The sequence below is a fragment of the Oryx dammah genome, unplaced genomic scaffold (assembly GCF_014754425.2).
Source record: "Oryx dammah isolate SB20612 unplaced genomic scaffold, SCBI_Odam_1.1 HiC_scaffold_15, whole genome shotgun sequence".
In the NCBI taxonomy this organism is placed as follows: Eukaryota; Metazoa; Chordata; class Mammalia; order Artiodactyla; family Bovidae; genus Oryx; species Oryx dammah.
The window spans coordinates 41,536,801-41,564,246 of NW_024070199.1; the positions used below are offsets into that span (position 1 = coordinate 41,536,801).

The following is a 27,446-nucleotide window of genomic DNA, read 5'->3' on the forward strand; positions in this document are numbered from 1 at the left end:
CAGCTCCCGGCCAGGAAGTGGGGGGGCGGGCCCCGAAGAGTAACTCCTGGGCGGGGCGGAGCAAGGAGAGGGGTAGGGGCGGAGGGGGGCGTCCCATCGCATCCCAGACGGGAACCGGGTCCTCTCGCAGCCCCAGCCCCAGCCCCACCAGGGCCCTCGCCGGCGCCTGTCCTAGGTGGGGGATGCCCAGGGCACTGCAGCTCCCCTCGCCCCCGGGGGCAGGGGCAGCCTCTCCGGAGAGCCTGCCCTCTCAGCGAGGGGAGAGGGGCTGGGGACGCCTGCGGCCCCGAAGCCGGATGGGAGTTGTAGTCCGCTCCCTCCCTGGGATGCCGGCCTCTTAGCATACCCCCCACCCCACTGGCTAGTTTCTGATTTCATTTTGTTTGCATCGTTACGGGCCGACCGGGGAGACGGGTAGGTGAAGCAAGGATGCTTCCACCCATTTGTGAGATGACGCACAGGCTTGGGAAGGACGAAGGTGAATTGAGGGACTGAGGGGTGAGGAAGCCCCGAAGCTAGATCCTGGAGTGAGGCTGGCCTGGTAATGTCACCACAGGCTTTTTAAGCTTGGGCGGCCCGCCTGGAAAGTGAGGACGAGGGCCAAGGAGAGGTCGAGGCTGGGCCGGAGGAGGTGGGAGAGGGGAGGGTCGGACTGTCCAGGGATATTTCTGACTTCTGCCCAGCTGTCTCCAGCTGGGCTGGGCTAGACGCCATGGGGACATGGGGCTGTCCAAGAGGAGGGATCAAGGGGTGGGGCATTTTAGTGGCTTCAGACAACAAATTCTTCCTTTAAAAGATCTCTTTGGAGATTTGCCTGCCTCCTCGGTTTGTCCGTGTTGAGCGGGGAGCCGCTCTGTGAAGGTCTGTGGAGCTGGACTGAACATCCCCAGTAGCACACAGGGGGCTTTCTCCGCAGTCTCCCATTTGCTCTGCTCGGAGACCTGCCCTGGGGCAGGGCCAAGGTGTGTGCAATGGTCTGTCTCTCCCAAGTCAGTCAGGTGGGGGAAGGGAAGCCAGGATTCAAACCCAAATCTGGGGATGCTGTCATTGCCTCTGTGTCTCCTGGGACGGGGCAGGGGACAAGGATCAGAGGCCGTGTTGAGCACGGCTCAACCTAAGGCAGGCCGCTGCTGCTGCTGCTGCCAAGTCGCTTCAGTCATGTCCGACTCTGTGCGACCCCAGAGACGGCAGCCCACGAGGCTCCTCTTTCCCTGGGATTCTCCAGGCAAGAACACTGGAGTGGGTTGCCATCTCCTTCTCCAATGCATGAAAGTGAAAAGTGAAAGTGAAGTCGCTCAGTCGTGTCGGACTCTTAGCGACCCCATGGACTGCAGCCTATCAGGCTCCTCCGTCCATGGGATTTTCCAGGCAAGGGTACTGGAGTGGGGTGCCATTGCTAGGCTTCCTTAAAGGCCTGGGCCGGGGAAGGGCTCCCAGGAGGGATTCTCACCCTCTGTAGCCACAGGGGGGAGCCAGAGACCAGAGGAGGGCCTGGTACTCAGACAGGACCAAGTTCCATTTCCTGGGGAGTAAGACATGATGCTGGGAAAGATTGAAGGTGGGAGAAGGGGACAATGGCATCACCAACCCGATGGACATGAGTTTGAGTAAGCTCCGGGAGTTGGTGATAGGCAGGGAAGCCTGGCGTTCTGCAGTCCATGGGGTCGCAAAGAGTCGGACACGACTGAGCGACTGAACTGAACTGAAGACACAGACAGGGCAAGGGTCCTAGGTGGAAGATGGGCCATTCCTCCTCTGACCCCTTTTGGACACCTTGATCCCCATACCTCCACTATGGCCCCCAGGGGTCAGCACTCAAGGGCCAGCGTGAGGTGAGGCCTCTGGGTCTAGCTCACTCTATGACCTTTAGCCTCTCCGAAAGCCAAGTTCTCAAACAAGTCCATCCCCCAGCACTTCAGACTCCATCCCCACAGTACAGGAGAGGGAAAAACTGAGCCCCAGACAGCAAAAACTGAGTTCTGCTGGGGTCTTCATGGGGACTGGCACTGGGGACTCCCCGCCCATCAGGTACATGATTCTGTTTGGTCCTGTATTCGCTTTTTTGTCACATCCTTGTTTCAAGCTTCAGTTTCCTTGTCCATGAAAGGGGGTCAGGTCTGACTCTGTCCATTCCTTTGCAGTTGTAAGGCCAGAATGCCCCTCAGGACTCATTCTGTGTCTGAACCCCTCTTCTGGCCTCGACAAACAGAAACAGCTCTGGCACGTGGGCCCACTTTGCCCAGCAGATCTGTTCTCTGACCTTGTGTGTGGCAAGGACCCTGGACCAGCAGGTGGGTGCTCCACAGAGGAGGGAGTCTGAGCAGGAGAGCTCTGCCATTTCCGATACTCTGGTCACTGCCTCCTGCAGGGCCAACTGTTCCCCACATAACCTCTCTCCCCTCTGAGTGCCCTTGGCATTGGAGTGCTGGCATTAGCTCTCACTCAGCCCTGGGGGCAGCAGCCCTTGCATTCCTGTGGTGCTTCTTAGTAGTTCAAAGTGAATGTGATCTGTTATCTTCACTAGGGCCCTGCCAGAAGGAGGGAGTTAACAGTGTCCTCCCTCATTAACAGATGGCTACCTTGAGGCTGGGGAGATGAGTGTTGGCTGGCGCTCCTTCCTTGGATTCCAGGCCTAGGCCAGTGCCTGGCAGCAGAAGGGCAGTGTGTGGCACTCAGACTCTGGGGACAGAGGGCAGGAAAGTCCAGCCTGTGCTGGACTTGATGAGTGTAGGCTTCTGAGAAGGGTCTTAGATGGTTAGAAAAGGAAACTGTCAGTTTAATGACCTAGGCCTGGCAGAAGGGACAGTTCGGATAAGGGAGGCCCCCAAGAGGATGAAGACAGAGCCCAGTGCAAACGAGTGGCAGGGAACCCTGGTTTTCTGACGCCCACAGAACATAGCCCAGACACAAGGGGAGGGGCCCAGACACAAGGCAGGCTCCCGGCTCACATCCGCACCCACTTTTTAGGCCTCCCGACCCTGATCTGTGGCACCCTTTTTCCCAAGGCCAAGGTCCAGCTTGGTGACTGAGATGAGCCTCTCCCAGCCCTACCCCTAGAAGCGCCTCTCAGCAGATGCCCTGCAGGTAACTAGAATGGCAAGCTACCCCTGCCCTTGGCCGCGCCGGAAGTGCAGCGCCCTCTCCTGGCCCAGGAGCCAGAGAACAAGAAGGGCAGCCTTGGGATCCTGTAGCCCTGCCTACTGTTGAGTGATTGCTGTGTCTGTGCACTACAGAGAACCGCTCCAGCTCAGGTGTAGGCGGCCAGTGGTACTGGGAGCGCCCTCCAGTGGCGGCTGGGGCTTGTCTCTCTAGGACAAACGTGTTTGGAGGGTTGGGAGCTCATGTAGTTTTCAGAGCTGCTCAGAACTCTTGAGTTTTACTTAAATGTGTGTATTCCTGGTGGTCCAGTGGTTAGGACTCTGGGCTTTCACTGCCGATGGCACAAGTTCAATCCCTGGTCGCAGAACTAAGATCCCACAAGCCTCCACGCACCACCCCGCCCCCGACGCCCCCCTCGAAAAAAAAGTGTGTTTGCTAGGGTGCCTTGGAGGAAGGGGCTGATGCAGACAGTAGGGTTGAGGGTCCCCAGTCCACAAGCGAGTCCTTGGCAGCCTCACAGGCCCACTCCCCCGCCCACCCCAGCACAACAGGGGTGTATCCTTTGAAACGTCCACGCTCCAAATGGGTGGACATATGGTGATTTCATCATCCTGGCTTTTCTTCCGAAAACCTTCTCTGTGCTGCTCCTACACGCCACAGGGGTTCCCACGCCCCTCAGCCACAGCAGCTGCAGCCCCATGTGGCTTTCTAATTATCAATCCTTCTGGGCGCACAGGAAGCCAGGCCCAAGCCCCCTCGGCCACCACCCGCTCTGGCCCTTGGACGCCACCGAGTCTGGGAGCTGCTTCAGGGAAGGGTGGGTCCTGCCTGCTTTGTTCTGGGAATTGGGTGTGGTGTTGGGCTCCTTGCACCCTCACTCCCACCCTCATCAGCCTCCCTGAGGTGCTCAGCAAAGGCAGCCACTCAAGTTAGGTATCCATGGGCCCTGCCTCTGGGAAGCAGGGGTCACTGCCTTGAGTGCCTGCAGAAACAAGACTTGGGACAGGACAGATGAGCCCCAGCAAGTGGCAGAGCTGGGATCTGAACTCCTGCCTATTCAAAGGACTTCCCTGATGGCTCAGAGGGTAAAGCGATTGTCTGCAACGAAGGAGACCTAGGTTCAGTCCCTGGGTCGAGAAGATCCCCTGGAGAAGGGAATGGCACCCCACTCCAGTAATATTGCCTGGAAAATCCCATGGATGGAGGAGCCTGGTAGGCTACAGTCCATGGAGTCGCAAAGAGTCGGACTGAGCAACTTCACTTTCTGTGTGCCCTAAGGTGCTGGGTGGGCTGCCTAATCCTCTCAGTCTCAAGGGTGGCCTTGGGCACATCCTCAGACCAGTCCCTGTGAGGTAAGAGGTGGGCACTGGGTGGGATTCATGGTTAATCATTTATTAAGGAGCAGAAAAATTGTTGATTGCTCTCACATGGAACCTCCAGGTATAAAACAGAGCTGCTGTGTGGGGCCCCGAGGAGGCAATGGGTGGACTCCCTTCCTCTCTGGCGCCCTGTGATCTATCATGTGGGCAGTCTGGCCCAAAAGTTTCTGACTCCAGGAGTGCTAGGAGGCAGCTGTAACCCTAACCTGACCCCAGTCCAGCCTCTGAAGAGGTAGCCTTTTACCCAGGAGGGAGCCAGGGAGGAGGCAAAGTCCACACCCATTGGCCTTCCTGAACCCCATCATGGCCGGGAGAGGACTCCCCCACAACCTGTAAAACCCAAACCAAGGCGTGAATTCGGGGGCTGCCCTCGGCCCCTGGTCAAGCCTCAGATCAGCACTCCCATGCTTGGATATGCAAGGTCGGAAGCCCCCAGGAGGCCGGAGGTGAAGGGGCGGAGCAGGCCAGACAGCAAGTCTCACACTCAAGGAACAAGAGAACCTGTCAGTCCTGATTTTTGTGCTTTGGTAGCTTGGATGAGCATCTCCGCCTCTCACGTGACTAGAAACCAAGGGGCTGAAGCTTTCAGGATCCCAGGCCTGAGTGACGTTTAATCTTCAAATTGGGTTTCTCAAGCCTGAGCCCACTGCTGCAGGCTTTGGGGGATGCAGTGACATGTCAGCGTTGCTTTTCCTCTTATTTTCTATCGGAAACTCGGTGGTGTGCGTGCTCTTGGAGCTGGGCAGACCCACCACTCTTGCTCTTCAACCTCCCCTGAGTCTCAGGTTCTTGGCTGTCAAATGCAGAGCATGTTGACCTTCCAGGTCAGGAGGTTCAGGGTCAACCCTCTGAGTGGAGCACTCAGCCTGGCCCTCAAAACCCACAGGCACCTGCTCAAATCCTGCCTCTTGCCACAAATGTGCCTGGAGCGGATTCCACCTCAATTGCACCTCAAATCTGCACTTCCTCAGCGTCAGCTCCAATTTGTCACCCTCCCCTCTGCGGGTACAAACAGTCCCCCATCTGTGACGCTGGCTGGCTCCACCCTTTGTAGTTGTGTTGCTGGTGTTATCTGCTAGGTCTGCCCTCAAAGTACTGCCTTCCCTGTCTCTAAACCACCCTGGGGCCAGCACAGAGGCCAGTGTTCCATGTCTGCTTGCCCCCTCCAGGTGCCCGTGGCCACCCACCTGTCTGTCCACGGCTAGGGCGGAGCCCCCGGTTGGAGGTGATGTGGTGAAGATCATGGTTGGGGGGGGGGGCACCTGCTCCCCCAACCCCTGGGGGTGGGGGAAGCCTAGTCCCCAGTCATCAGAGGCTCTCCCAACCTCTTCACCCCATCCTTCCCCCAAATAAATGATTCCTGCTCAGCCCCCACTGAGCACAAGGAAAGGGGATTGTTGGCCCATTTGCAGGCCTGACCCTACTGGGCTTGCCAGTCTGTCTCTGCTGGTATCTTGGCCCCCAGCCCCTGGCTGTTCTGCCAGCATCCTGGCAGGCACTCTGGGGGCAGACCCTGGGAAGAGACATCTCAGAGCCAGAAGCCAGCTTCAGCACAATTTAACATTTTTTAATGCAAGAAAAAAAGCTGTGTCTTCAGTTGCTTTTTCTCTCCACGGGCAAGCGTGGTTAAGCCACTGAAACTTCAACAGTGAATTCCCGACGAGGCATCCGCCCCCATCCTCCTGATACTGTGTGGGGTGGGGGCCAAGGCCCACTACAAGTAATGAGGCCAGTTCCTGGGGACGCGGACCCAGTGGGGGCCTAGAGAGCAGCACTGGGAGGGTGGGCCGGGTCAGAGGTCGGAGTGAAGGAGTCCCTGAGACCCCTGAGGGTGTGCCGGTGGGAAGCTGGCTGCCCTCACCTCAGGGGCTCTGCGATCACAGCCCTGGAGGCCATCCGCTGGCCCGCAGGAATGTCCACTGGCCCCAGTGGGCTCGGGTTTCTGGCTACTCGGCCTAGGGGGTGCCATTCTAAGGGCGTCCAAGTGGAGCTCCCCTCAGGAGGAAGGCAGGTGGGAGAGGGTAGGGGCTGGACTGTCCCTGGTCTCTGTCTGGACGCCAGATCAGACCCAGGCTGGAGCACCGAGCCCCACTAGGTTCCTGAGGACCCGCTGCCCACCAAAGTGGGGCAGGGAGGTGTGCCAGAATGTTCCAGGGAAGTGAGAGGGTGAAGCAGGGAACGCTGCCTCTGGGGTCCCCAGTGGGGTGTGCTCCACACACACCCCACCTCCCACGGCTCCTGAGTGGGGTGTGGGGAAGGAGACAAACTCACAGCTTCTGAACAAGTGGCCGGGAAGTTACTGGAAAATTCAGTCAAATATGAAAGGGGTTACTTATAGAAGAAAAGCTAGCTTACGTATTTCTCTGGAAAACATTCTCCACCCCATGCCCCCTGAGCCCCTGGACTCCCCACAAAAAGGGCAGCCGAGCCTGGCTTCTGTGACGCCATGTCAGGGGGATGCGGGAGCAAGGGCAGGGCCTGTGGCCAGGGCGCCTCGGGAAGGGAAGGAGGGAGGCACAGAACCACCTGAATCCGTGAGCGGCGGCGGAGGCCGGGCTGGGCGGGGAGGGGGCCACTGGCCTGACGGAGCGACTCAGCCTAAAAAAACGGGGACCCTGCATCCCTGTCTGCAGAGGCCGTGGCTGCAGGAGGGGCAAGCCAGGCTGACTACCCGCCTCGGGAGGTGAGGACGGGAGGACAGAGGCCCTGCGTGCACGGGGCTGCCAGACGGAGGAGGAGGCAAGAAAGAACGCTGCCTCTAACGTTATATATTAAAAATATCCATAGTTCTTATGCACAAAATTCCATCATTCACATGTGAGTGTCACCCCTGCCTCCCCAGGAGCAGCCTTAAGAGAAAGATGGTGCTTTTCCTTTGTGAGCTGAGGAAGCAGCGCTCAGCCTTTATGGTCTGGGAACCGCGGGGCCCCCCAGTCTCCTGTCTTGCTGGGCACTGGGTGCTGGAGTCCGGCAGCGGGGCGTCACTCGTGCCTCCGCTTGGAGGGCGGGACCAGGTGTGGCGGCAGGTCAGCGGGCAGCTCGTGGCCCTCCAGCTTGACTTTGATGAGGTGGTTGGCCAGGGCGAACTCCTCGTCGTCCAGCAGCCCATCCCGGTCCACGTCGGCCAGCTTCCAGATCTTCCCCAGCACCGTGTTGGGGAGCTTGGACTTTACCATCTCCTTCTTGGCGTTGGCACCCGTGATCTTGCCGTTGACAGGCGACAGCGTGTAGAAGATCTCGTCGTAGGTGGGCTTGTCCTTGCCCACCACCCACTCGACATCGTCAATGCCCTCACCGGCCCCCTCGCCATAGCCGTGCCCGAAGGGCCCATTCATGGTGCCGTCGAAGGCACCGCCCTTCACGACCTGGGCGGGCATCAGGGACTCCTCCTGGCGCACCATCACCATCAGTCGGGCGATGTCGTTGGCTAGCATGTCGTCCACTGTGTCCAGCAGCTTGGGCTTCAGGGCCTGGAATTTGCTGAAGTCCTGGGTCTGCAGGAGCTCCTGTAGGGGCAGGGGAGGGCAGACAGGCCTGGGTCAGGCCCTCCTGGGCGCTGGTGCTGCAGGTGCAGCAAAGGGTTCCCGAGGAAAAAGAGCTGGCTCCATCTCACGGCCCTAACCACTTCAACCTTGGCTCTCCCATCTCTTAAGTCGGAGGTAAAAACAGTCCCCTCCTAGCAGGACTGAGGCAAGAATTAACTGGGAGGAGGCTGGGGTGCCTGGCACGGCCTCGCCCTCTCCCTACCCCTCTGGGTGAGTCACCACATTCCCCTGCAAGGTGTCACGGCCCGGGTCCACCTCTCCCCGGGTCAGCTTCCGATTGAGTGGGGTGCTGCTTCCACTTTGGGAGGCCCCACCCCATGGAGCCGGGGTTCCCTCCAGAATCACTGCCCCGGTGCCCCGAGCCGTCCGTATTCCAATCCCCACCAGCCCGCTCCCAGGGCACAGGGGGCAGCTGTACCTGCATCTTGCGGAGGTTGGGGAAGTCGCCAGGGGAGATCTGATGCTCCCGCTCAATCTTCTGGTAGATCTCGCCCAGGTTGTTCACCAGCTCTTTCTTCTTGCTCTCCTTCCCGAAGACATTGGGCATCTCCTTCTTGAGGGAGCTGATGATGTACGCGTGGACCTGTGAAGACAGGGAGAGGGCGGAGTTAGGTGCTTCCAGAACACCTTCTCAGGGTGTGACCTGATCAAGTTATGCATGATCATCCGGACTGCCTCTGACTAAGGATTAGACAACTCCCACAAGGATATTCCCAGATGTTTCAGGCTTTATTCTAAACTCAGTACCTTAGTTAGGTATATCTAACATACATCCTGCCAATTAGGGTGGTACACCCTTCCCTTTCCTACAGTGGGCGGTAACGCTAGCAGCCTGTGGAGAGCACAGCCCTCCAATCCCATGGCCTTGCCAAGCAGCGTCCAGCTAGGAGGGCTGCAACAAGCCAGCCTCACGCCCTCTTCTCCCAGACCTGCCAACTCCAGCCCGAAAAACCCCTCCACCAGCCTGACCCTGTCTTCCCTGCAGGGTTGAAACCTGGCTGAGAACTGCCCGAGGGCAAGAGGTTGGTCACAGGGTCAGAGTCACAGCTTTGCTCGTTACAGGCTGGCAGAGACTGAGCGACTCAGTCCAGGAAAAGGAAACGGTCTCACAACAGCAGGTGCAGGACGAGACTGGAGAGGCTGGGGCTTTCCAGGCAGGGTGACTCAACGTGCCCGAGGGCTGCGCCATTACACACCATCTCTGCAGATGAATGGGCAGGGGCCCAAAGCCTGCCCCTTGTTCTGTCCTGAGGCTGAGCGAGAACCCTGCCATGAGTAGGGCTGGATGGCAGGCTGGGGCGGGGGACGGGGCGGGGTGGGGGGGGTGGCGTGGTCCTTTCCTGCAACCAAGCAGAAGTTGGACTGGAAACAGGAGGCCAGCAACCCCCTCCATTCACCACTCTCTTCCTCAGCTCAGGACACCACTTGTCCCTTGAGGCCAGGAGCCACTTACGTGGATGTTCTAATGGGTTCCTTTCTCAGAACCAGCTCACCATCAGGAAGGTTCCAGAAGTGAGACAGCTAGAGAACCGAGCAGCCCCGAGTTCTGCAGGGCGGGGTTCTCCTAGCCCAGCCCCGAGTTCTGCAGGGCGGGGTTCTCCTAGCCCAGCCCCGAGTCCTCCAGGGCGGGGTTCTCCCTCTTTACTAAGCATACAGTAGGCCACAGGAGACTGTGTCCAAATGCAGATTCCGGTTCAGTAGGGCAGAGGTGGGGCCTAGAAACCTATGCTTCTAGCAAGCTCCAGTCTACTGGTCCTGGGGCACTCTGGGTAACCAGGGTGGAGACACACTAAGGGGTGAATGATGATGGGTCACTGCCCATTATCTGGGACAGGGAGTACTCAGAGCTACCTGAATTCAGGCCTCAAGACAGTGGGTGCCCTGAGTCACTGTGTTTGGCCCACAACAGAGCCCCAAAGCCTCTGGGCTACACACAGGCAATTGGCTCCACGGGGGCAGGAGCACTGCCTGGGGGTCTGCCCAGCTCTCCCAGGACAGGGCCTGCTCCTGGAGATGCTCGTGATGTGCATTATTTAAAATCATATGTCCTAAGGGGACAGGCCATTGATCCCATGGTAAAGAGTCCGCCTGCCAAAGCAGGAGACTCAAGAGACATGGTTTCCATCCCTGGGGTGGGAGGATCCCCTGGAGAAGGAAACGGTAACCTATTCTAGTCTTCTTGCCTAGGAAATTCCACGGACAGAGGAGCATAGGGGGCAACAGTCCATGGGGTCGCTAAGAGTTGGACACGACTGAGTGTGTGAGCACAGACACACAGGGAACATGCTTTGCTCCTTGAGGTCTGAAGGGTCCACTGGCAGCATTAACCTTCTCTTCCCAGACCCCGGAGGCTTAGTGCAGTGCTCAGCGAGGCACTGAGGCTCCAAACTCGAGCAATTCAGATGCTGTGTGCAGGTGCCAGCAGGCCCTGAGCTTCCGTGGAGGGTACGGGTGGTTTGCAAGGCCTCTGGGGCGGAGGCCACCCAGTGGCCTCCCTGGGCCTGCAGGCCTACACCCCAGTTCTCCACGAATTACCTCCTGTTCCAGCTGAAGCATCACTTCCCGCCCAGGTCCCCCCAGTCTGGTCCACCCTCCTCAGGACAGCTCCCCAGCCACCTGCTTCCGTAGCAACCAAGACGATACAAATAAACTGTGCTCTCTTTTCGTCCTCTGCTCTCCCCTGTGCGGTGGACAAATGCTGGGGGCTGGGAACGGGGCAGTTCCCACTGCCTCCCCGGCACCTGGCACGTGCTGCAGGCACTCAGTGCTTAGCAGGCCTGGGGGGTCAGCTGATGAGGCCTCAAGCGGCTCCCCAGGCCGCCCCTCGGTAGAGTGGCATCTTCTTGTTTTGATGTTTATGTGTTAAAAAGAATCTCAGTGAGGAAGAGGTTGCACCCACAGGTGCACAAGAGGACAGATTCAGACGAGACATGGCACAGTGTGGCCAGTGAGTGCAGGGCTGGGTCTGGGGCATCCAGTCCCAGGGGCCTGAGCGGCCACCCCAGAGCGCCCTGGCCCACGGCCGCCCCCCTGGGTCTACCTTGGCCAGCCGCGCCCGCTTGATTAGGTCGTTGAGCTTCCTAAGGGCGGCGTTCCGGGGCAGAGACTGGATGTCTTTGAAGAGGTCCTGCTCCTCGGCCTCGAAGAGCTTGCGGTTGTCAGGGATGAGGAGCGGGTGGGACCAGAAGGAGCCGATGTACACCCGGACCACCTCGGGGGTGTTGATGATCTTGCCCAGGGACCACATGAGGGCCCCGTAGACTCGCATCAGCTGCTGCGTCTCGATCTGGTCGGCCTTGTTCAGCACCACGCGGATCTTGTCCTCGTGGTTCTTGAGGGCCTTGATGACCTCTGAGAACTCGTCAGAGATGTCCAGCTTGTGGGCGTCAAAGAGCAAGATGATACGGTCCACCCGCTCGGCGAACCACTCGAGGACAGCTGCGAAGTCATACCCTGTCGGAAAAGAAAGTGTGGGTCAGGGACCCTGGGGGTCTGATGGCTCCCATCTCTGACCTGGCCTGGCACTTCTCACCCTAAGTTTCCAGAAGGGACTCCTGTGGACAGCACAGCACCCTGGGGGCAGTGGGTCAGTCAGGCACCCCCTACTTCTGTACCCACCACCCGAACGCCCTCACCCATGTAGCTTCTGGCACCAAGAGGTGCTTTACAAACAAATAATGGAAAGTGAAAGTCACTCAGTCATGTCCCCATGGGCTATACAGTCCATGGAATTCTCCAGGCCAGAATACTGGAGTGGGCAGCTTTTCCCTTCTCCAGGGGATCTTCCCAACCCAAGGATCAAACCCAGGTCTCCCACACTGCAGGCGGATTCTTCACCGGCTGAGTCACAAGGGAAGCCCATAATAATGGAATAGGAAAAAAAAAAAAGGAATAAAAAAAAAAAAAAGCCCAAATAATGGGAAGAAACTCATGAAGTCCAAGTCCTAAAGTGGGTACAACTATGGCAAAGCCAGGAGGAGACCAAGCAGCACGGGGCAGTGAGAACAGACCTGGGTGCTCCCAGCTGGGCGCCCCGCACAGCAGCCACAGTTAAGAGCAGGAAGACCCGCAGCTGCTGCTGGTCCAGGGTTCTGTGCTGGGCTCCGTGTGCTGCAGGAATCGACAACAGGGGTTGGCAAGCTACAGCTCAGGGGCCAGATGTGGCCCTCCACCTGTTTCATAAAGTTTTATTGGAACAGCCTGCTCGCCTGTACTGTCTCTGGCTGTTTCTGTGCTACAACAGCAGTTTGGCTGTGGCAGAGATGGCGAAGCCTGGAAAGCCAATAATTTTGAACACTCTGACCCTAAGAGAAAATATTTGCTGACCCTTGCTCTATAAACCTATGAAGTGCTGCAAACCACTTCCCCCTCTAAAATGAATCGGCTGGACTGAGCCCCAGTTCCCAACTCTATTCTGTGCTGTTTCCCACCAACAATTAAGGCTGTTGGTCTGCGGCTGCACTGCTGACAGAACCGTCTGGTTTCAGCTCAATTCCCGGTCCCCCAGCTTCGGACGGAATTTCCCAGCCTCTCTACTGCAGAAATGAACAAGCCACGAGAAGGTGCAGCAGCCCCTTTTCCTCGTCTCCCTCCCCGAGGCCTGGAATACAGCACTATCGTATTTCACACAAACTATCAGGTGCCTCATCGAAGCCAATGGATCTGTGAGTCTCTCCAATAGTGGTTTAATTGTAACACATTTTTACAATTACGCCACCTCAAAATGCTTCTACCTGTACTGTCCCTGAAAGAAGTAAAAATTCTGCTTATCTTTTAGGCATACTAAGGAGTGGTAGGAAGACCATGGAAACAAGGGCTCCAGAGTCTTTGGGAAGCCTGGGTCCCAGTGTTCGAGCCGCCACTCTCTGCATGACTCTGGGCAAGCCCCCTTGTTCCTCGCCTGCTGGCCAGAGGCTACCCCAAATGCTGGCTGGCCCTCCTAGGAACCACTATGTCCTTCCCAGAGTACAGCCACGTCCCTGAGAAGGTGCCGGAGAAAGCACCCCTGTATAGAAGGGCCTGGGACACTGCCCAGAAACAGGCCAAAACCCAGCCCCCTCTCCACTGCAGAGCTGCACCCACACTCCCCAACCCTGACCAGGCTGAGATTTAAACAGGCCTTCTCTAGACAGCAGGAAGCAGAAGAGGAGCAGGCAGAGGGGGAGAGCAAAGGAAAGGACCAAGTGTCAACAAAAGGCCCAGAGTGACTCAGGGTGACACTGAGAGGGCATCCTCCCTGCTTTCCTGTAAGGCGTGGGCTGAGCCCTCCTGCCAAGCCTCCCAGGCTGAACGTGAGTCCAATCTTGTGGGCCGCCTCCCCTCCAGCCAGAACACTCCCCAGGGGCGGGGGATGCTTTAAGATAAACCGGGCTGTGTGGGGCGTGCCAGCGGTGAAGCTGTGCCTGGTTAGACAAACATTCCGGCTGCCCGGCCCCCAGTTCAAATGGGCTCCAGGGTTGTCTGCCCGCCCAAAGCAGCAGCCACGCAGGCCTCTGCATCTGGACACGCAGAGACAACACAGGTCCTTAGTAAGAAAGCCCTGGAGTCCACTCCTGGCTCAGGCCACTGACTCTGTGATCCGAAGTTCTTAACTTCTGAGTTACATTTTTTTTCATCTGTAACAGTCAAATTACAATTCCTTCTCCTAAGCTCAGACTACATGGGCTCCTAGCACAGGCCCCGGCACCGAATGCGGGTCGGGCAGGCTCAGGCCAGGGAGAGGCCCCCCAGAACGAGCTTCTGGGTCACTGGGGTGCATCACTGATCAGGAACCAAGGGCGACAAACCATCAGCCTGGCTCGAAGGCCAGAGGCCGGCGCTGATCCTTGTGGGAAGACACGGAAACTTCAGGGAAACTCCAAATGCACAGCTTTCGGCGACTTTGCTCGCAGCCTGGCCAGGGCAACCCGTGCCCGCCACAGGACAGGGTGGGGGACCAGGATGCTCTGATGGGAGGCTCCACCCGCCCGCCCCCTCCAGTTTTTGAACAGGGTAGGAGTGAGGTGGGGTCGAGGGCAGCAAAGCCCCTGTGAACGTGAACTTGAGCCTGGGCAGTGGAGACGTCAGGCTTCCAGGGGCCGTGCAGACGAAGAAACGGCCAGGCTACCAGACTCCCTGCACTCAGAGGGTGTAGGAAGGCAGGGGGCAAAGGCCGGGTCGCTCCCCCGCCCGCCACCGCCAGGCTGCGGGCTCCAAAGTACAAGGTCCCCAGGGCCCTGGAGGAATGGGGAGCGGGCCGGCCCCAGCCTTGAGGCCACCGCCTTTTATGGCCGGCTCTGGGAACAGCAGGTCAGTGCTGAGAAGGCGATGACTCAGGACTGAAGGGCTGCTCCCTCGGCAAAAATGGAGGGCCCCCTTCTCGCCTCGGCACACTGTTCATCCTCAGACCACCGCAAGTCCAAACGACCCAAGTCCCACAGCTGGGGAGGTGGCGATGCCAAAACCGAGCTGCTGGGAAAGGGGCTCCCTGATGGGCTGGGCTCGAGGCCCAGTTAGCTTTGGCCTGGGACTCAGGACTGCATGCGGGGAGCTGAGGTCACCCCCGGACTCCACCCAGCTTGGCCTCACTCTTCCAGCCCCCCAGTGGTGGGGGTTTGGGGGAGCTGATGGGGAGAGAGGAGGAGGAGAAGAAAGCAGGAGGAAGACGAGAGGAGCAGCAACCGCTTCTGAACGAGGCACCAGGTCCACCAGCCCCACCCAGAGCGAGCGCGGCCCTGCCTGCAAACCCAGCTACTCACCGACATCTCAAGTTGGAGCCAACAGAGCAAAGAAGCCCATTTTTTTGCAGGTGAATGAAATTTCCTGTTTATACGGAAAGTGCTCACACTTTTGGTGAGAGAGACCTGGTGGCTGGCCAAGCACGCTCACAGGTCACGCACAGGGTCTCAATGCTCAGACTCAAGAGACGTCATCGCAGGTGGAGGACCGCATCCTACCACGTGGCTGTGGCCAGAGCAGGAGCCCCCAACACCTCAGCCTGTTTGTCTCCACGGGCACTGAGGGCTGGACCGACCCCCATCAGGGATGCTGAGAGCAGCGACTGAGTCTGCGCTCTGTCCCAAGGGGCTCAGCGGGAGGTGACAAGTCCTGAGACCAGGGACTGGTCCAGAGAGGAGCCTTCCACCCCCAACACTGCCCCAGGCAGTGAGCCTCCAGGCTCTGGGACATCCTAGAGGTCAGCCTTGGCGGCAGGATCGGGCCTAACACACAGCAACCCAAGCAGAAGCAGGAAGGCACGTGCGCCCAGTGAGGAGGACATCACACTCCACACACCAGTGTGGACACCATGCGGCAGCCTCGTGCATCTCAGGAGGGACGGTCATGGGGGAGCCGACACCCACAAAGGACACAGACCACACGGTCGGGGGTTTGAGCTGGAAAGAAAGGGCTGAGCCTGCAGTGTGAGTAAAAGCCAGAGCTGATAAGAGACAAGCTTGGCTCAGGAAGTTCCGGGACCTTGAAGACATTATGAAATGGTGAAACAAGCCGGTCACGGGGGACGATTCCACCGGTATGAAGTGCCTCGAGTCAAACTCACAGACAGACAGTGGAATGGTGGAGGCCAGGGGCTGGAGATGGGGAGGGAAGTTGTACTTTAATGAGGACAGAGTTTCCCCTTGGGAAGAGGAAGAAATTATGGAGGAGATAGATGCTGGTGGTGTTTGTACAACAATGGGAACGTACTTAAAGCTACTGACCTGTGCATTTAAAATATGGTTGAAATGGTAAACCATATGCTATGCATATTTCAGACTTCCTGTAGCTCAGACAGTGAAGAATGTGCCTGCAGTGCAGGAGATCAGGGTCTGATCCCTGGGTCAGGAAGATCCCCTGGAGAAGGGAATGGCAACCCACTCCAGTATTCTTGCCTGGAGAATTCCATGGACAGACCGTCAGGTCGCGAAGAGTCAGACACGACTGAGTGACTGTCACTTTCATGCATATCTTACATGGGTCATGTAGACAGGAGGCCCAGCCTGCTGCTCTGGCCTTGGGCCAGTCCCCAGCGAGCCTCCTGCAGGTCCCAGCTGCTCCAGGGGTTCTGCCCCTGTGGTGCTGGCTCCCTCTTGACGAGGTCTGCCTTCTAGTGAAGAGTCTCGCTCCCCACCCTCTGGCACAGAGGTGAAGAGGGAAGAGTTGGGATTTAGCCTTGTCCCAGTCCAGCACCCTCCAAACACAGGTAGTTCCAGTAGCTGGGGGGAAAGCTGCTTCAGATATTCCAGAAGTTTCTAGAATGCAACAATAGAGGGTTTGTCTCCAGTCAACTTTTGTTTCCTGCCATTCAAGCTGCGTGGGCCTCGGTGGCCTTTCTTGCCACAGCTCCCATCACACATGCCTAACTAGCGCTGGGGCCGGGAGGAAGGGGTGCAGGAGGACACGCGAGATTAAAGAGCAAAGAGTACACACCGTGAGGACTTGTTCAGCGTTCCGTGGGGCTAAAGATCCTGAGGGAAGGCACAGAGGTTGGGAGAACAGGGCCTCCCCAAGCTAGGCCTTTACCCAAAGAGACTGAGAAACCGGGACTCCCTGGTCCAGGGGTTAAGACTCAGCACTCCCACTGCGGGGCAGCAGCTTGATCCCTGGTCAGGGTACTAAGACCCCACATGCCTTGAGAACTGAGAAATTAAAATTAGTACTCTGCACGAACGTTTACAGCAGCTTTATTCAAAACTGCTCCAAACCAGAAACCCAGATGCCCTTCAACAGGGGGATGGATGACAAGTTCGGTACATCCACACCCCAGGATGCAACAGCTACAAAAAGGAACCAACTGCAGACTCTCAGAGACGGATGAACCTCAAAAGCACACGCGAAGTGCAAGAATACAGACACTAAAGGCTTCTTTCTGTATGATTCCTCCTATGACTTTCTGGAAAGGTATAACCTTGGGGCAAAGATCAGTGGTTGCCTGACGAGGGATGTAGATGAGGGTCTACAAAGGCGTGCGGGGAACTTTCTGAGGGTGATGGAAACTCTGTGTCTCGGTCATGGCGGCAGTGGCTATACAACTGTTGCCTTGGCTAAACTTTTATCGTATGTAGCAGACCTCAATAAATCTGGCCTAGAAATAAGCAACAAAGAACGGGGGCGGGGGGGTGGGTGGGAAAGGGTGGATGGACTCTGGAGTCAGGCCTGGACCTTCTACTCTCTGAGCTTCCATTTCTTCATCTGCAACGTGAAGGTGGCAAGTTTCACTGTGACTGTGAGTGCGTGCCTGACCCACCCTAAGCGCTCCGTAAATGTTTGCAATCTCTTACTCACAGGATTTGTATTTTGGGCCCAAGAAGCTCAAATTCCGACGGCTGTGTGGGCAACGACTTCTAATGTGTGAAGAATGCCTCGTACCCCAAATATAAACTGAGCATTTGCAGGCAGCTGCCTGGGAACAGGTGGGGCTCCAGCATGGGCTGGGCCCACTCCCCCGCGGGCAGAGCGGCCAAAAGCTGGACAGGGGCAGGGGGCGGGGGGTGGGGGTGGTGGGGGAGTGAGAGGAAGGCCCTAAAGAGGTGGCTGTGCTGAAGCCAGGCCCCCAGAGGAGGTCCTGGAGTCTGAAGGGAAATCCCTGCTGAGTCAGTGCTTCCCCTCCTCCAGCCTCCTCGGGATGTTCTTCAGAGAAAGGCCTTTCTCATCACAGTCTGGGAATCCCTGGGTTTTCCAGTGTATTTTTATTCAGCTGACATTTGTGAACTGGGCAGTGGGCGCTAGGGCAGAAGCTTAACACGTGCAGATTCCTGTGACCATCGACAAGAACCGGGAGGCTGGTGCTGCGTTCCCTATTCTATCGACACGGCTCCCGGGAGCGCAGCAACCCCCAAGGGCCCCAGCAGGGATGCAGTACTCGGCCTCTCACGAGGCTTCAAGGCGCACGGAGCCGTTCTACAGGCCACAGAAAACCTGGTGAGCTTTCGGGGCCAGGGCCTTTCAGGAGAGGGCAGCAGGAAAGGCCACCTGTGGTCAGGGGGCTCCAGGGACGGCTCCTGAGCTTAGCTAGAGCCTAGGATCCAGGACAGTTAGCAGGGAGCAAGTGAGAACCCAGCCTTAGCCAGGGCTCTCAGGTGCTGTCCATGGACGGCTGGGGGTGGGGGCGGATTTCTAGCTGGAGGCAGAGAATAGGGAGCGGAGAAAAGAGCAGAAAAAAAAATCTCAGCATTGCTGTTCAAAGCCCTGAGGCTCAGGCCCATTTCTGGATTCGGAATCTGGTCTCAAGTGGGGAGAGAAACAGAGTGGACCCTGTGCATTCGGGGAGCTGAGCCCGGCACAGCAGGGCCCAGGGCTTGTCAGAGCCATGCTCTCGGAACTCCTCAGCCTAGAGTGCCGGCCTCCTGCACACTGAAGCCTCTGCTGGGTTCGAATCCCAGAGCCAGCACGTGCTGGCCCATGTCCTCTTAGGCTGCTTAATGGTGCTAAGCCTCCGTTTCCTCATCTGAAGAGCGGCGACTTCCTAACAGAGGCAGATGCTGCAGCCAGTGAGCGGTGCTGGTTCCTAGTGCAGAGGTCAAGCAGAAAGCAGACACTGGCCGGCCGAGCTCCATCCCCTAATGCAACTCGAAACAACTGGTCCCTGCTGACTTGACTCCCACGGAGGCACAAAAGTTATGGCTCAGCTCCCAGCCTTGCCATGACAGTGGCGGGGGCACCCTGCCCCAGCCCCTGCTTCCACCCAGCGCCTCCCTCCACTGCCCACGGAGGACCAGCATGGGAAGACCCGCTCCTGCCCAGGCCCTGCCTGACTGTGCGGGCAGCCAGCAGCCCGGGAGCCCCGGGCACCAGCCCCACGGGCCCCATGTGCCCTCTGGAATGCCTTGCATCAGTCACACGGGCAGCACCCAAGAATGAATGCTGGCCCCACAGGCCACCTTTGTCCGCTGACACGAGAGCACTTTATCTTGAGGCACTCAGGAGATTAGCACAGGGGTGAAGGGGCAGCCCAAGACCCCAGAGGCCCCTACTCTCCCCTGCAGGACTTCTCAGGCATCTCCTGCAGGGCCTGGGCTGGGTCCTGGCCGCTTCGGGCCTGCTCGGGCCCCACCTCTTATCTCCCCACCCAGTATTTCCTGCACACACTAGGCACCGTTCAGAAAAGGGAAAAGTCAGGAGGGGCCAGGCCAACAGGGTGGGAACTGGAGGTAAATGCAATAAGTGACGCCAACTGTAGCCTCCAGAAGGCTGCTCGACTTCCAGGGAATGAGGTCAGCAGACCACAGAAACGCCTGCCGCCTGCCTGGGACTCATGTGTGCTGGGGACCTGATCTTTCTGAGAGGGAAACACCTGCTTTCCACCCTGTCGGCACCGGGAGCAAGGGGTGGCCACCGGGGAGCCTGGAATGCACTGCCTTTCCCTGACTCCCTCTGCCGGGGGACACGGACCTTTGCGGTGACAGAGGAATGGGGTCTCCAAGGGGAAGCCAACCGCTTTCATGTCCACCTGGAGGACACCACCCCGGAGGCCACACCCAGCACATCTAAGAAGTCCAGTCCAATGACCTTTCTCCACTGATAAAACGCTGACCCCAGACGTAGCCCACAGTAAATCCCAACTTGGTAACTTTTAGTGTGTGCTAAGTCGCTTCAGTTGTGTCCGACTTTGTGCGACCCCATGGAATATAGCCCCGCAGCCTCCTCTGTCCGTGGGAGTATCCAGGCAAGAATACTGGAGTCGGTTGCCACGCCCTCCTCCAGGGGATCATCCTGACCCAAGGATCGAACCCATGTCTCTTAAGTCTCTTGCATTGGCAGGTGGGTTCTTTACCACTAGTGTTACATGGGAAGCCCAAAACTTTTAGTAGAATACTTTAAGACCACTAGAGTTATGGAGGGAAAGAAACTGGATAAAATCAGCTGGATCCCTCACAGGAGAACAGCTCGCATTCAGTCAAAGTGATGCACTTATCTGTAAGCCAACCTCCTCCTTCCTGCCCATGATGGGGAAATACAGCAGTCTCCTGCCAGCGTCTTCCTCCAAGTATCTGCCACGTGCATGAGCACCAGGTGGGCTGGGGCGGCCTGGTCCCCAGGAACACGCAGGCCGCTGGACTGCAGAGCACACTGAGGACCCGCTTGGTGCCTGTCCTGCAGCCAGCAAGTCCAGACTCCACTGCCCACCTTTCCACGGATGGGGTGAGGAAGCAGAGGGAAGGGGAGTAGGGAAGGGAACCCGCCCTGCAGGCAGCGCCAGGGGACCCTGTGCAGCACGACAGACACCCACGGGACTTCCTTGGTGGTCCGGTGGCTAAGACTCTGTGCTCCTAATGCAGGGGGCCTGGCTTTGATCCCTGGTCAGGGAACTAGAGCTCACATGCCACAAGGAGACTGCATGCCCCAGCGAAGACTGAAGAGCCTGCCACTGCGACTGGGGATCCGGCACAGCCAAGTAAATAAATACTGGAAAGAACGATAGAGAGGCAGACATGCCCAGCTCCTCAGTCAGCTGAGCTCTAAGGCCCCTGCCTGAAGTTTCAAAAACTGCCCAGTAGGGGAACTTCACAGCACTGTGGAAAACTGCTGTTTCCGAGTTCCCTTTTAGGAGACAACAGGGGCCACAAAAACCCTAAATGCTTTTCTTTAAATACCTTAAGAGGTGGTGCTTGGGGAGGATGTGTGCGTGCGTGCCAAGTCACTTTAGTCATGTCCAGCTTTGAGCCACGCTATGGACTGTAGCCCGCCAGCCTCCTCTGTCCATGGGGTTCTCCAGGCCAGAATACTGAAGTGGGCTGTCACGCCCTCCTCCAGGAATCAAACCTGTGTCTCCTGCTGCTACCTGTACTGCAGGCGGATTCTTTACTGTAGAGGCACTGGGGAAGCCCTTTTTACGAGCTATTATTATCCTTTATCCAAAGATGCATTCACATCAACTGACCAATCTGACCTGACAGCCCCCAGTCAGGAAAACCCCTCCCCGCCTATTCCCCAGGCCATTAAAGACAGAACTCTACAGAGCCTCAAAGAAAGTTCCCCCAGGGTAGCTCAGTCCTGGAAGGAGACGGAGAAGAAATCCCCTTTTGTGGGTCTCCTTCTTTAAGAGTAACTTAATCAGATACTCAAGGCTTGTTTTAGCAAATGACAACAGCCTTGTTTATCGGGCATTTTCTTAAAACCAGGTTGGAACAATAACAGCAATAAGAAAGAAAAAACTGGCCCTTGCCACTTTCAAAGAGGCCCCCAAATCTGCTCTCTTGAACCCCTAGATGTGTGACTATCATCAGGGGTGGAAAACCTAGAAGTTTAAACCAGATGGAGAGATAAGAGAGCAGTTTCAGCATGTTCTGATGCAATCCCATATCGACAGGGGCCCACAAGCCAGGAAAAAAAAAAGGAGCAGCAGGCTTTCTCAGCACTGAAAACAGGGCCCCCACCCCCTTACAGACACACTGCCTCCCAAATCTCAGGCTGCTGGCTTCTGCTGTGAAGCTCACTAATGCCAGGCGGCCTGCTGGGGAAGGGGGAGAGAGAGGAGAGGTCTGCTAGTTAATGATAAACAAATCTGGCCACTTGTCCTCACCCCCCTCTGAGGCTGATCCTGTTTCACTTTTACATTTGCAGCGGCAGGCTCTGCTCCGAGCTGGCCCCCATGCTCCTCCCAGAAAGCATTCAGACCCCGAGGCTCCCCTCCCTTCTACAGAAAGAGGCAGCAGCAAAAATATAACCCAGTTCAGGCACATCCTGAACCAGATGTTTAGAAAAGCTTGGCGAAGTTGAGACAGGAGTTTACACAGCTAAAATGGGCCTGGTGCACTAATATTCAGCATGCAAACCTTACCACCACGCGCGGCACCCAGGGAGGCTGCTGATGAACAGTATTGAAGCAAATTTAAACCTGTTTCCACAGCCCAAAATGTTTAACAAATCCCTGCCAGCTTGTCCTTTTGGCTCCCTCTTTCAAGTCAAACTGTTCTCTCACAGTCCTGCTGGACTCGCTAGGAATTTATCCACCTCTGGGAGGCAAAGCTTTTAAACTAAGGTGAATGAACCCCAGGGGAACCAGAGGCTCATTCAGAGCAGCAATGCTGACTGGGGTACCTGGACCTCACAGCCAGCCAGGATCCTGTCCTCCTTTCCAGAAGGCCCCAGAGGCTGGGAAGCTTGAAAACCACATACAGTTGGCTGTCATCTTACCCTGACAGCGCTTATAACCTCAGCAGAGGGAGCCGCCATGCAGATAGCAAGGCTGATGGGAAAGGGGTTCTCACTCAGGCTGGGAGAGACCTGGGCAGCCTCTGGGCCGCGTTCCTGACATCAGATGGAAGTCGTCTGGCGACACCGGGCGCCCCGAGCTGTGTCAGAGCTTGCTTACCTCTGCTGATGCGCTGCTTCTCTCCAGACAGGATCCCCGGCGTGTCGATGATGCTTATGCTGTCCAGGACCGGGTTGGGCAGCTGGGCGCACATGAACCTGCATGAGAGCAAGAGCCCGGAAGAGTGCGGTCAAGATTCGGCTATCGCTGCTCCGGGTGAAACAGCAGTGATTTCTGAACTCCCTCATCTCTGCCTCTGGCTTCCCTTTCAGAAGCAAGGAACCCAGAAGAGGTTTCTCTACTGTCTTAAGTTTCCAGGGGCGGGAGTCCCTGACGGTTGTGTTGAGGATGCTGCAGTTCCACTGCCGGCACGAGTTCAGTCCCTGGTGGGGGAACTGAGATCCCGCATACCATGTGGCCAGAAACAAAAGGTTCTGGGGCGGCCAGCAGATTGCTCGTATTGTCTTAACTGGGAATCCAACCAGCGGGCTCCAACTGACCCACATCAGCACTTCCTCACTGAGCTCTTCCCCCCAGAGTTCGAGAGTTCAACATCCAAGTTGCTGACGTGTTAGCGAAAACTGCATGCACAACCTTCAGGCACCATTCAAATCCAGAAGGAAGGGAAAGAGTGACAACCGGGACCTTGGAATTGCATATTAAGATTTTCAACCACCTGGCTAAATTTCCACACACCGAGAGAGAGGGTCCTTTCCTATACCTGCTGGGGCCAGCCCTCCCTTCCACCCAGCTGCTTGGGTGAAAGGACTGCGGTGGGCAGCCAGCAACAGCCAGGGGACCACACAGGCTGGTGGATGGTGGGGCAGGGAAGCACAGAGACCAAATTCTCTGAAAGTCAAAGCAGATCGGGGAAGAATGAAGCCAGAGAGTCGCGGGCGAGGGCTCAGTTCTGTGTGCCCGAGTTCCCACCGAGCTCAAAACAGCCCAGAAGGACTGTCCCATCTGATACCAGAGATTCTTGACTGGACACAGAGAAGTCCTCTAAACACTTCTCTAGAAAAGGTACTTCTCTAGAAAAGGGCCCATTGTCTAGGAATCTGAGGAGATTAGCTTCTCTCTGTGGCCCCATCCCCCTAAGGGACTGCAGCCCACAGGCCAGGGACGGCTGGCCGGGGGCAAGAGGTGCTGTCTGCAGGCACAACCGAGCAGAAGCAGCTGACCCTCAGGATGAAGAAACCTTGGGCCTCATCCTCACCGTGCCAGCAACAGAGCACATATGCTGTAAATAAACACACAACCTGGCACTCCTGCCAGGGAGTCAGCGGAGAGAAAACCAGAACGGGAGGATTTTCAGCTGGCTCTGAGAAGCAATACACGTACAACGGCCTTGTCAAGAGCCTAGCCAGTAAGTTGACATCTGTACGGATCAGGTGCTCTGCAAAGCCCGGGGAGTGAGGCCGAAAACACGAAAGGGAGCGGGCAGTGTAGATGCGTCCCGTTCCATTTTCTCACCAACAAGGATGTGCTGATTTCATCTCAAGCTACAAGTACCAGTTACAAGTACTCGGGCTGTGCCCTGCCTCTGATTTGAGTCTTAGAGCAGCCACTCAGGGGGAAGAGGCCGCAAAGTCAAGTCCATGACTCAATGAGTCTCTTTAAGGGTGCGGGAGAGGCTGTGTCAGCCAGTGAAGAGCCCCCTTTGTGTGCCCCGGCTGGCTGGCGGCGCTGGTGTACTACACGGGCTGACACAGCCTGGGCCTCGGCTCCAGCGCAAACCCACATCCCCACCCTCGGCTGAAGAGGCCCCTTCCGGTGAGATTGTTAGTATTCTGGGACCCTCTGGCGATGAAGCGGTGGCAGAAGGAAATAAAAGCATGGCTCTGGGATCCTGCGGCACCAGCAGAGATAGTCAGGGTACCTTTCTTCGACCTAGCATTCCTGACTGCTGGTTTTTTGTTTTTTTTCCAAGGAGAAGCAGCAGGAGGAGGTAACTGGCTGCACAAAGGCAGACAGTCGGCCCTGCAAGGGCGCGACATTAACTTGCTCCGTGGTGAACTCGTCAAAGGCTGGGCTCCCTGAGCAGCGGTTTCCTGAACGAGATGATGTCTAAGATCCCTTCCAGCTCTGAAACTTTAGGTCTCCAAATTCAGAAAACAGGTCATACATCCACTTCTCCTTACAAAAAAGGTCTGCTCTCATAATCAACAGTGGATACCTAAGGCCAGCAGAAGGAGATACACCTCCCTTCTTCTAGCCTCCCAAATTTCTCCAGACCTAAGAGTGCTCAGAATTCCCAGCCTGGCAGGGAAACTTCCCACAAGACTGTATGGCGCCCACCAGGTGACAGTCAGCCAGCTGCCCATCTATAGGTACAGGTCTCAGACCCCAGTATCTCTCCGAGGCGGGCTGCCGGCCAGGAGGACCCTGCCTCTTCAGGAGTCTCACTCCAAGGGCTTTACTCTACTCTGGCCCTGACTCACCAACACCATAAGCCATGAAACAGGAAGGCAGGTTTAAATGCCCCGAAGAGGCAAAAAGACGACAGAAGCCCGCCTGTCTTCTCAGTTAAAAGGTCAGCTCTGCACACGGAGGTTGGCCTGGCCACTGGCTGGGATTGAGGGCAAGCTGGTCTACCCTGTGGGGCTGGACAGTGTCTGGAAAGGAATGTGATCACACAGGGCGGGGACCTTCTGGAAGGCAAGAGTCAGGGATTCCTTCCGAGGCCCCTCCCCAGAAGGGACTTTGAAAGGCATGTAAAGTCACTCCTCTAATGGAGTTTGGCAGAGAAGACAATTTGTGAAGTCTTTTGGTATGTCCCCTGGGGCGTGGGGGGCGGATTTTAGAATCCCCATTGAGCCAGGACCTTCAGTTCCTTTCGAGAAAAGTGAACCAGGCTGTAGTGCTCCTGAGAGAGGAGGCTGATGTATTTCATTCATAGGGTCCTGAAGGTTAAACCTTTACAGGGTTACCCTCATTTACCCATTGAACTGGGAGACGGAGGCCCAAGTAAGTTAGGGAACATCCTAGGGAGTTTACAGGGGCTGGAAATCTCATTCCAGGGCTCCAAGGGCCACGGCCTGGCAACACAGACCCTTACCCCAGAAACCTTTAAAGCAGCACAGGCCCTTCAGAGCTGCCCCTGGAAGAAGTGCTGGTGCTCCCCGCTGTCTGCTGCCTCTGCAGGCCGCCCCAAACTCAGCAGGCCACAGCAGATCTCCCCGGTCCCTCCTCCACAAACCACCGGTCTCCAGGGAGGCACACCACACTAGCAAAGTGAATGGCTAGAAGTTTCACTGTATTTTTCCAGGTCACTTAAGAAACAGACCCTTGAAGGGAGGGGGTGAAGGGAATTGGTCTCAATGAATTAGGTGCGCTCAGCCTTAGTGAAGGAGGTGGAAACCAAGACTACCTGAGCGATGTGAGGAGTCTGGGATCTGCCAGGGTGGGGGTTGGGAGTTAAACCGATAACCTGGGAAATTCGGGGGAGGGGAGCGGGGGGAGACAGAGCCGCGGGAGCTGGCGACACCTACTCGCAGACCCCCTTGGTAAGGGTTTTCTTTGGAAAGTGGCAGGGGACCCAGTTCCGGGGAGTGGTCGCTGAGGGGTCTCGAGGGGGTTTCGGACAAAGAACAGCGTGGGCAGCGGTCACCGGACGGTCCGGACCCCGGCGGCCCCCTCCCCCACATCCCGGGTCGAGGGGTGGCTACCTGTTGAGGAAGGCGTTGCCGAAGGCGTTGAGCTTGCGGAAGGGCCGCCGCGGGTCGACGACGAGCGCGTTGCCGGGCACCACGCCCTCGGTGGGGCCGTGCATGACCGCGATGAAAGAGTCGGTGGTGGGCTCGGGCCCGATGCGCATCCCCGGGAAGTCCTGCTCAATCAGGTGCCGGATGAAGGTGGTCTTGCCCGTGCTGTACTGGCCCACGAGGAGCACCATGGGCTTGTTGTCGAAGTCGGCGTCCTCCAGCGCGGGCGAGTGGAACTCGTGGAAGCGGTAGTGCTCCTCCAGGGGCAGCAGCTTCTGCGCGTACAGCTGCCGCAGCCCCTCGGACACCGTCTGGAAAAGCTCCGGCTCCTTCTTGCGGCGGGCATCCTTGCTGACCCAGCTGAACATGCTGCTGGACGCCGGGCTGGCTGCTGCAGGGCAAAGGGGCGGCTGAGAGCCGGGCGAGGACGCGGAGCTGAGGCTGGGCCGGGCCTGCCGGCTGAGGGGGCGGTGGGGCAGGGGGGCGGGGAGCGGCCCGCACTGCGCAGGCGCACGGCGCGGCCGGCCGAGTGCCCTTCTGCACAGTGGAACGCGCGCCTAGCCGTGCGCTCTTTATAAGGTCCGGCCGCGCGTTCGAACGCGCGCGCCGCCGCCACTCGGGGTCGCGGGGAACTGGGAGAGGGACGGAGGAGCCCCGCCCGCGCGCTCCGCGCCACGTCCTCTCCTCCCCCGCCTCTCATTGGCCGATTGCAAATCTCGCGAGCTCCGCTAGTTCCGCTGCGCGCCCCTTCCCCCCCGCCCTGGCCCGGGTGCCGTGGCAACCGCACCTGTTTCGCCTCGCCCCTTGTGGGGGCGGCTCGCGGAAGTGCTGCGGTCGCGAAGGCGACTGGCCAGAGTGCGGCGCGCGGAGGTCCCAGGGTCTGCACGTCTTCCTCCCCCGCGAGATTCACAGTTGGACACCCCAGTACCCTGAATACGCGCCCCACCGCAGCTCCCTCAATGGGCGGCCCTCCGCCTCCCACTCAGAATCCCCAGAAGCAGGGGAGAACCCCGGGTGCCATGAGCCTCCTGTCTGCACTGCCCTTCCTTGCCGCCTTCTCTCGCCCCTGCTTCCCTGACACTCCTTCTCATCCCCTCGTCTTTTGTCTGCTCTGGGAGAGGGAGAGACAGCAATGAGGTAGTGGAGAAAGCTGAGAGAGTAGACCCTCCAAGGCGGGGTGGTGACTGGGCAAATAAAAATGGAAGGGAGGAGGCTGGTGGAGAAAGTCTAAGCCGTCTCAAGAGACCTGAGCTCCCCACAGGCCAGGAATTGGGAGCTGGACGCTAGCAGTGGAGGACACATATGACACAGGACACGTGAGGGAGAAGAGACCGTCTCCCTCAAGAGGCTGCTTCTGAGGGTGGGGAAGTGGGATGAAGAGGAAGTTAGGCCCTCTGGCACTTCGAGTTTTGAGGAAGTTAATCAGAAATTCCCTATGTAGGGTGGAGGGGAAACGTGGGGCAACAGTGAAATCTTGTGGGAACCCAGG

The 27,446-nt window shown here is 57.6% G+C and overlaps 1 protein-coding gene across 1 annotated transcript; it reads right to left on the reverse strand.

The window, feature by feature from the left end:
* Positions 1-6,024: 6,024 nt before the first annotated feature.
* Positions 6,025-26,627, reverse strand: EHD1 (EH domain containing 1). Its single transcript, XM_040256236.1, has 5 exons — positions 25,922-26,627; positions 22,314-22,411; positions 11,064-11,476; positions 8,442-8,606; positions 6,025-7,984 (listed from the first exon to the last, which is right to left on the reverse strand). Exons 1-5 carry the CDS (start codon positions 26,323-26,325, stop codon positions 7,460-7,462), a joined length of 1,605 nt encoding a protein of 534 aa, XP_040112170.1. The 5' UTR covers positions 26,326-26,627; the 3' UTR covers positions 6,025-7,459.
* Positions 26,628-27,446: the final 819 nt, after the last annotated feature.

Bases quoted from the DNA above. Each gene is read 5' to 3' on its own strand.
- EHD1 (XM_040256236.1), bottom strand. From the start codon at position 26,325: ATGTTCAGCTGGGTCAGCAAGGATGCCCGCCGCAAGAAGGAGCCGGAG. The intron at 8,607-11,063 runs GTAGACCCAGGG...CTGTCTTCACAG, and splicing joins AGCGGGCGCGGCTGGCCAAG to GTCCACGCGTACATCATCAG. The intron at 7,985-8,441 runs GTACAGCTGCCC...CTGCCCCTACAG, and splicing joins CCAACCTCCGCAAGATGCAG to GAGCTCCTGCAGACCCAGGA.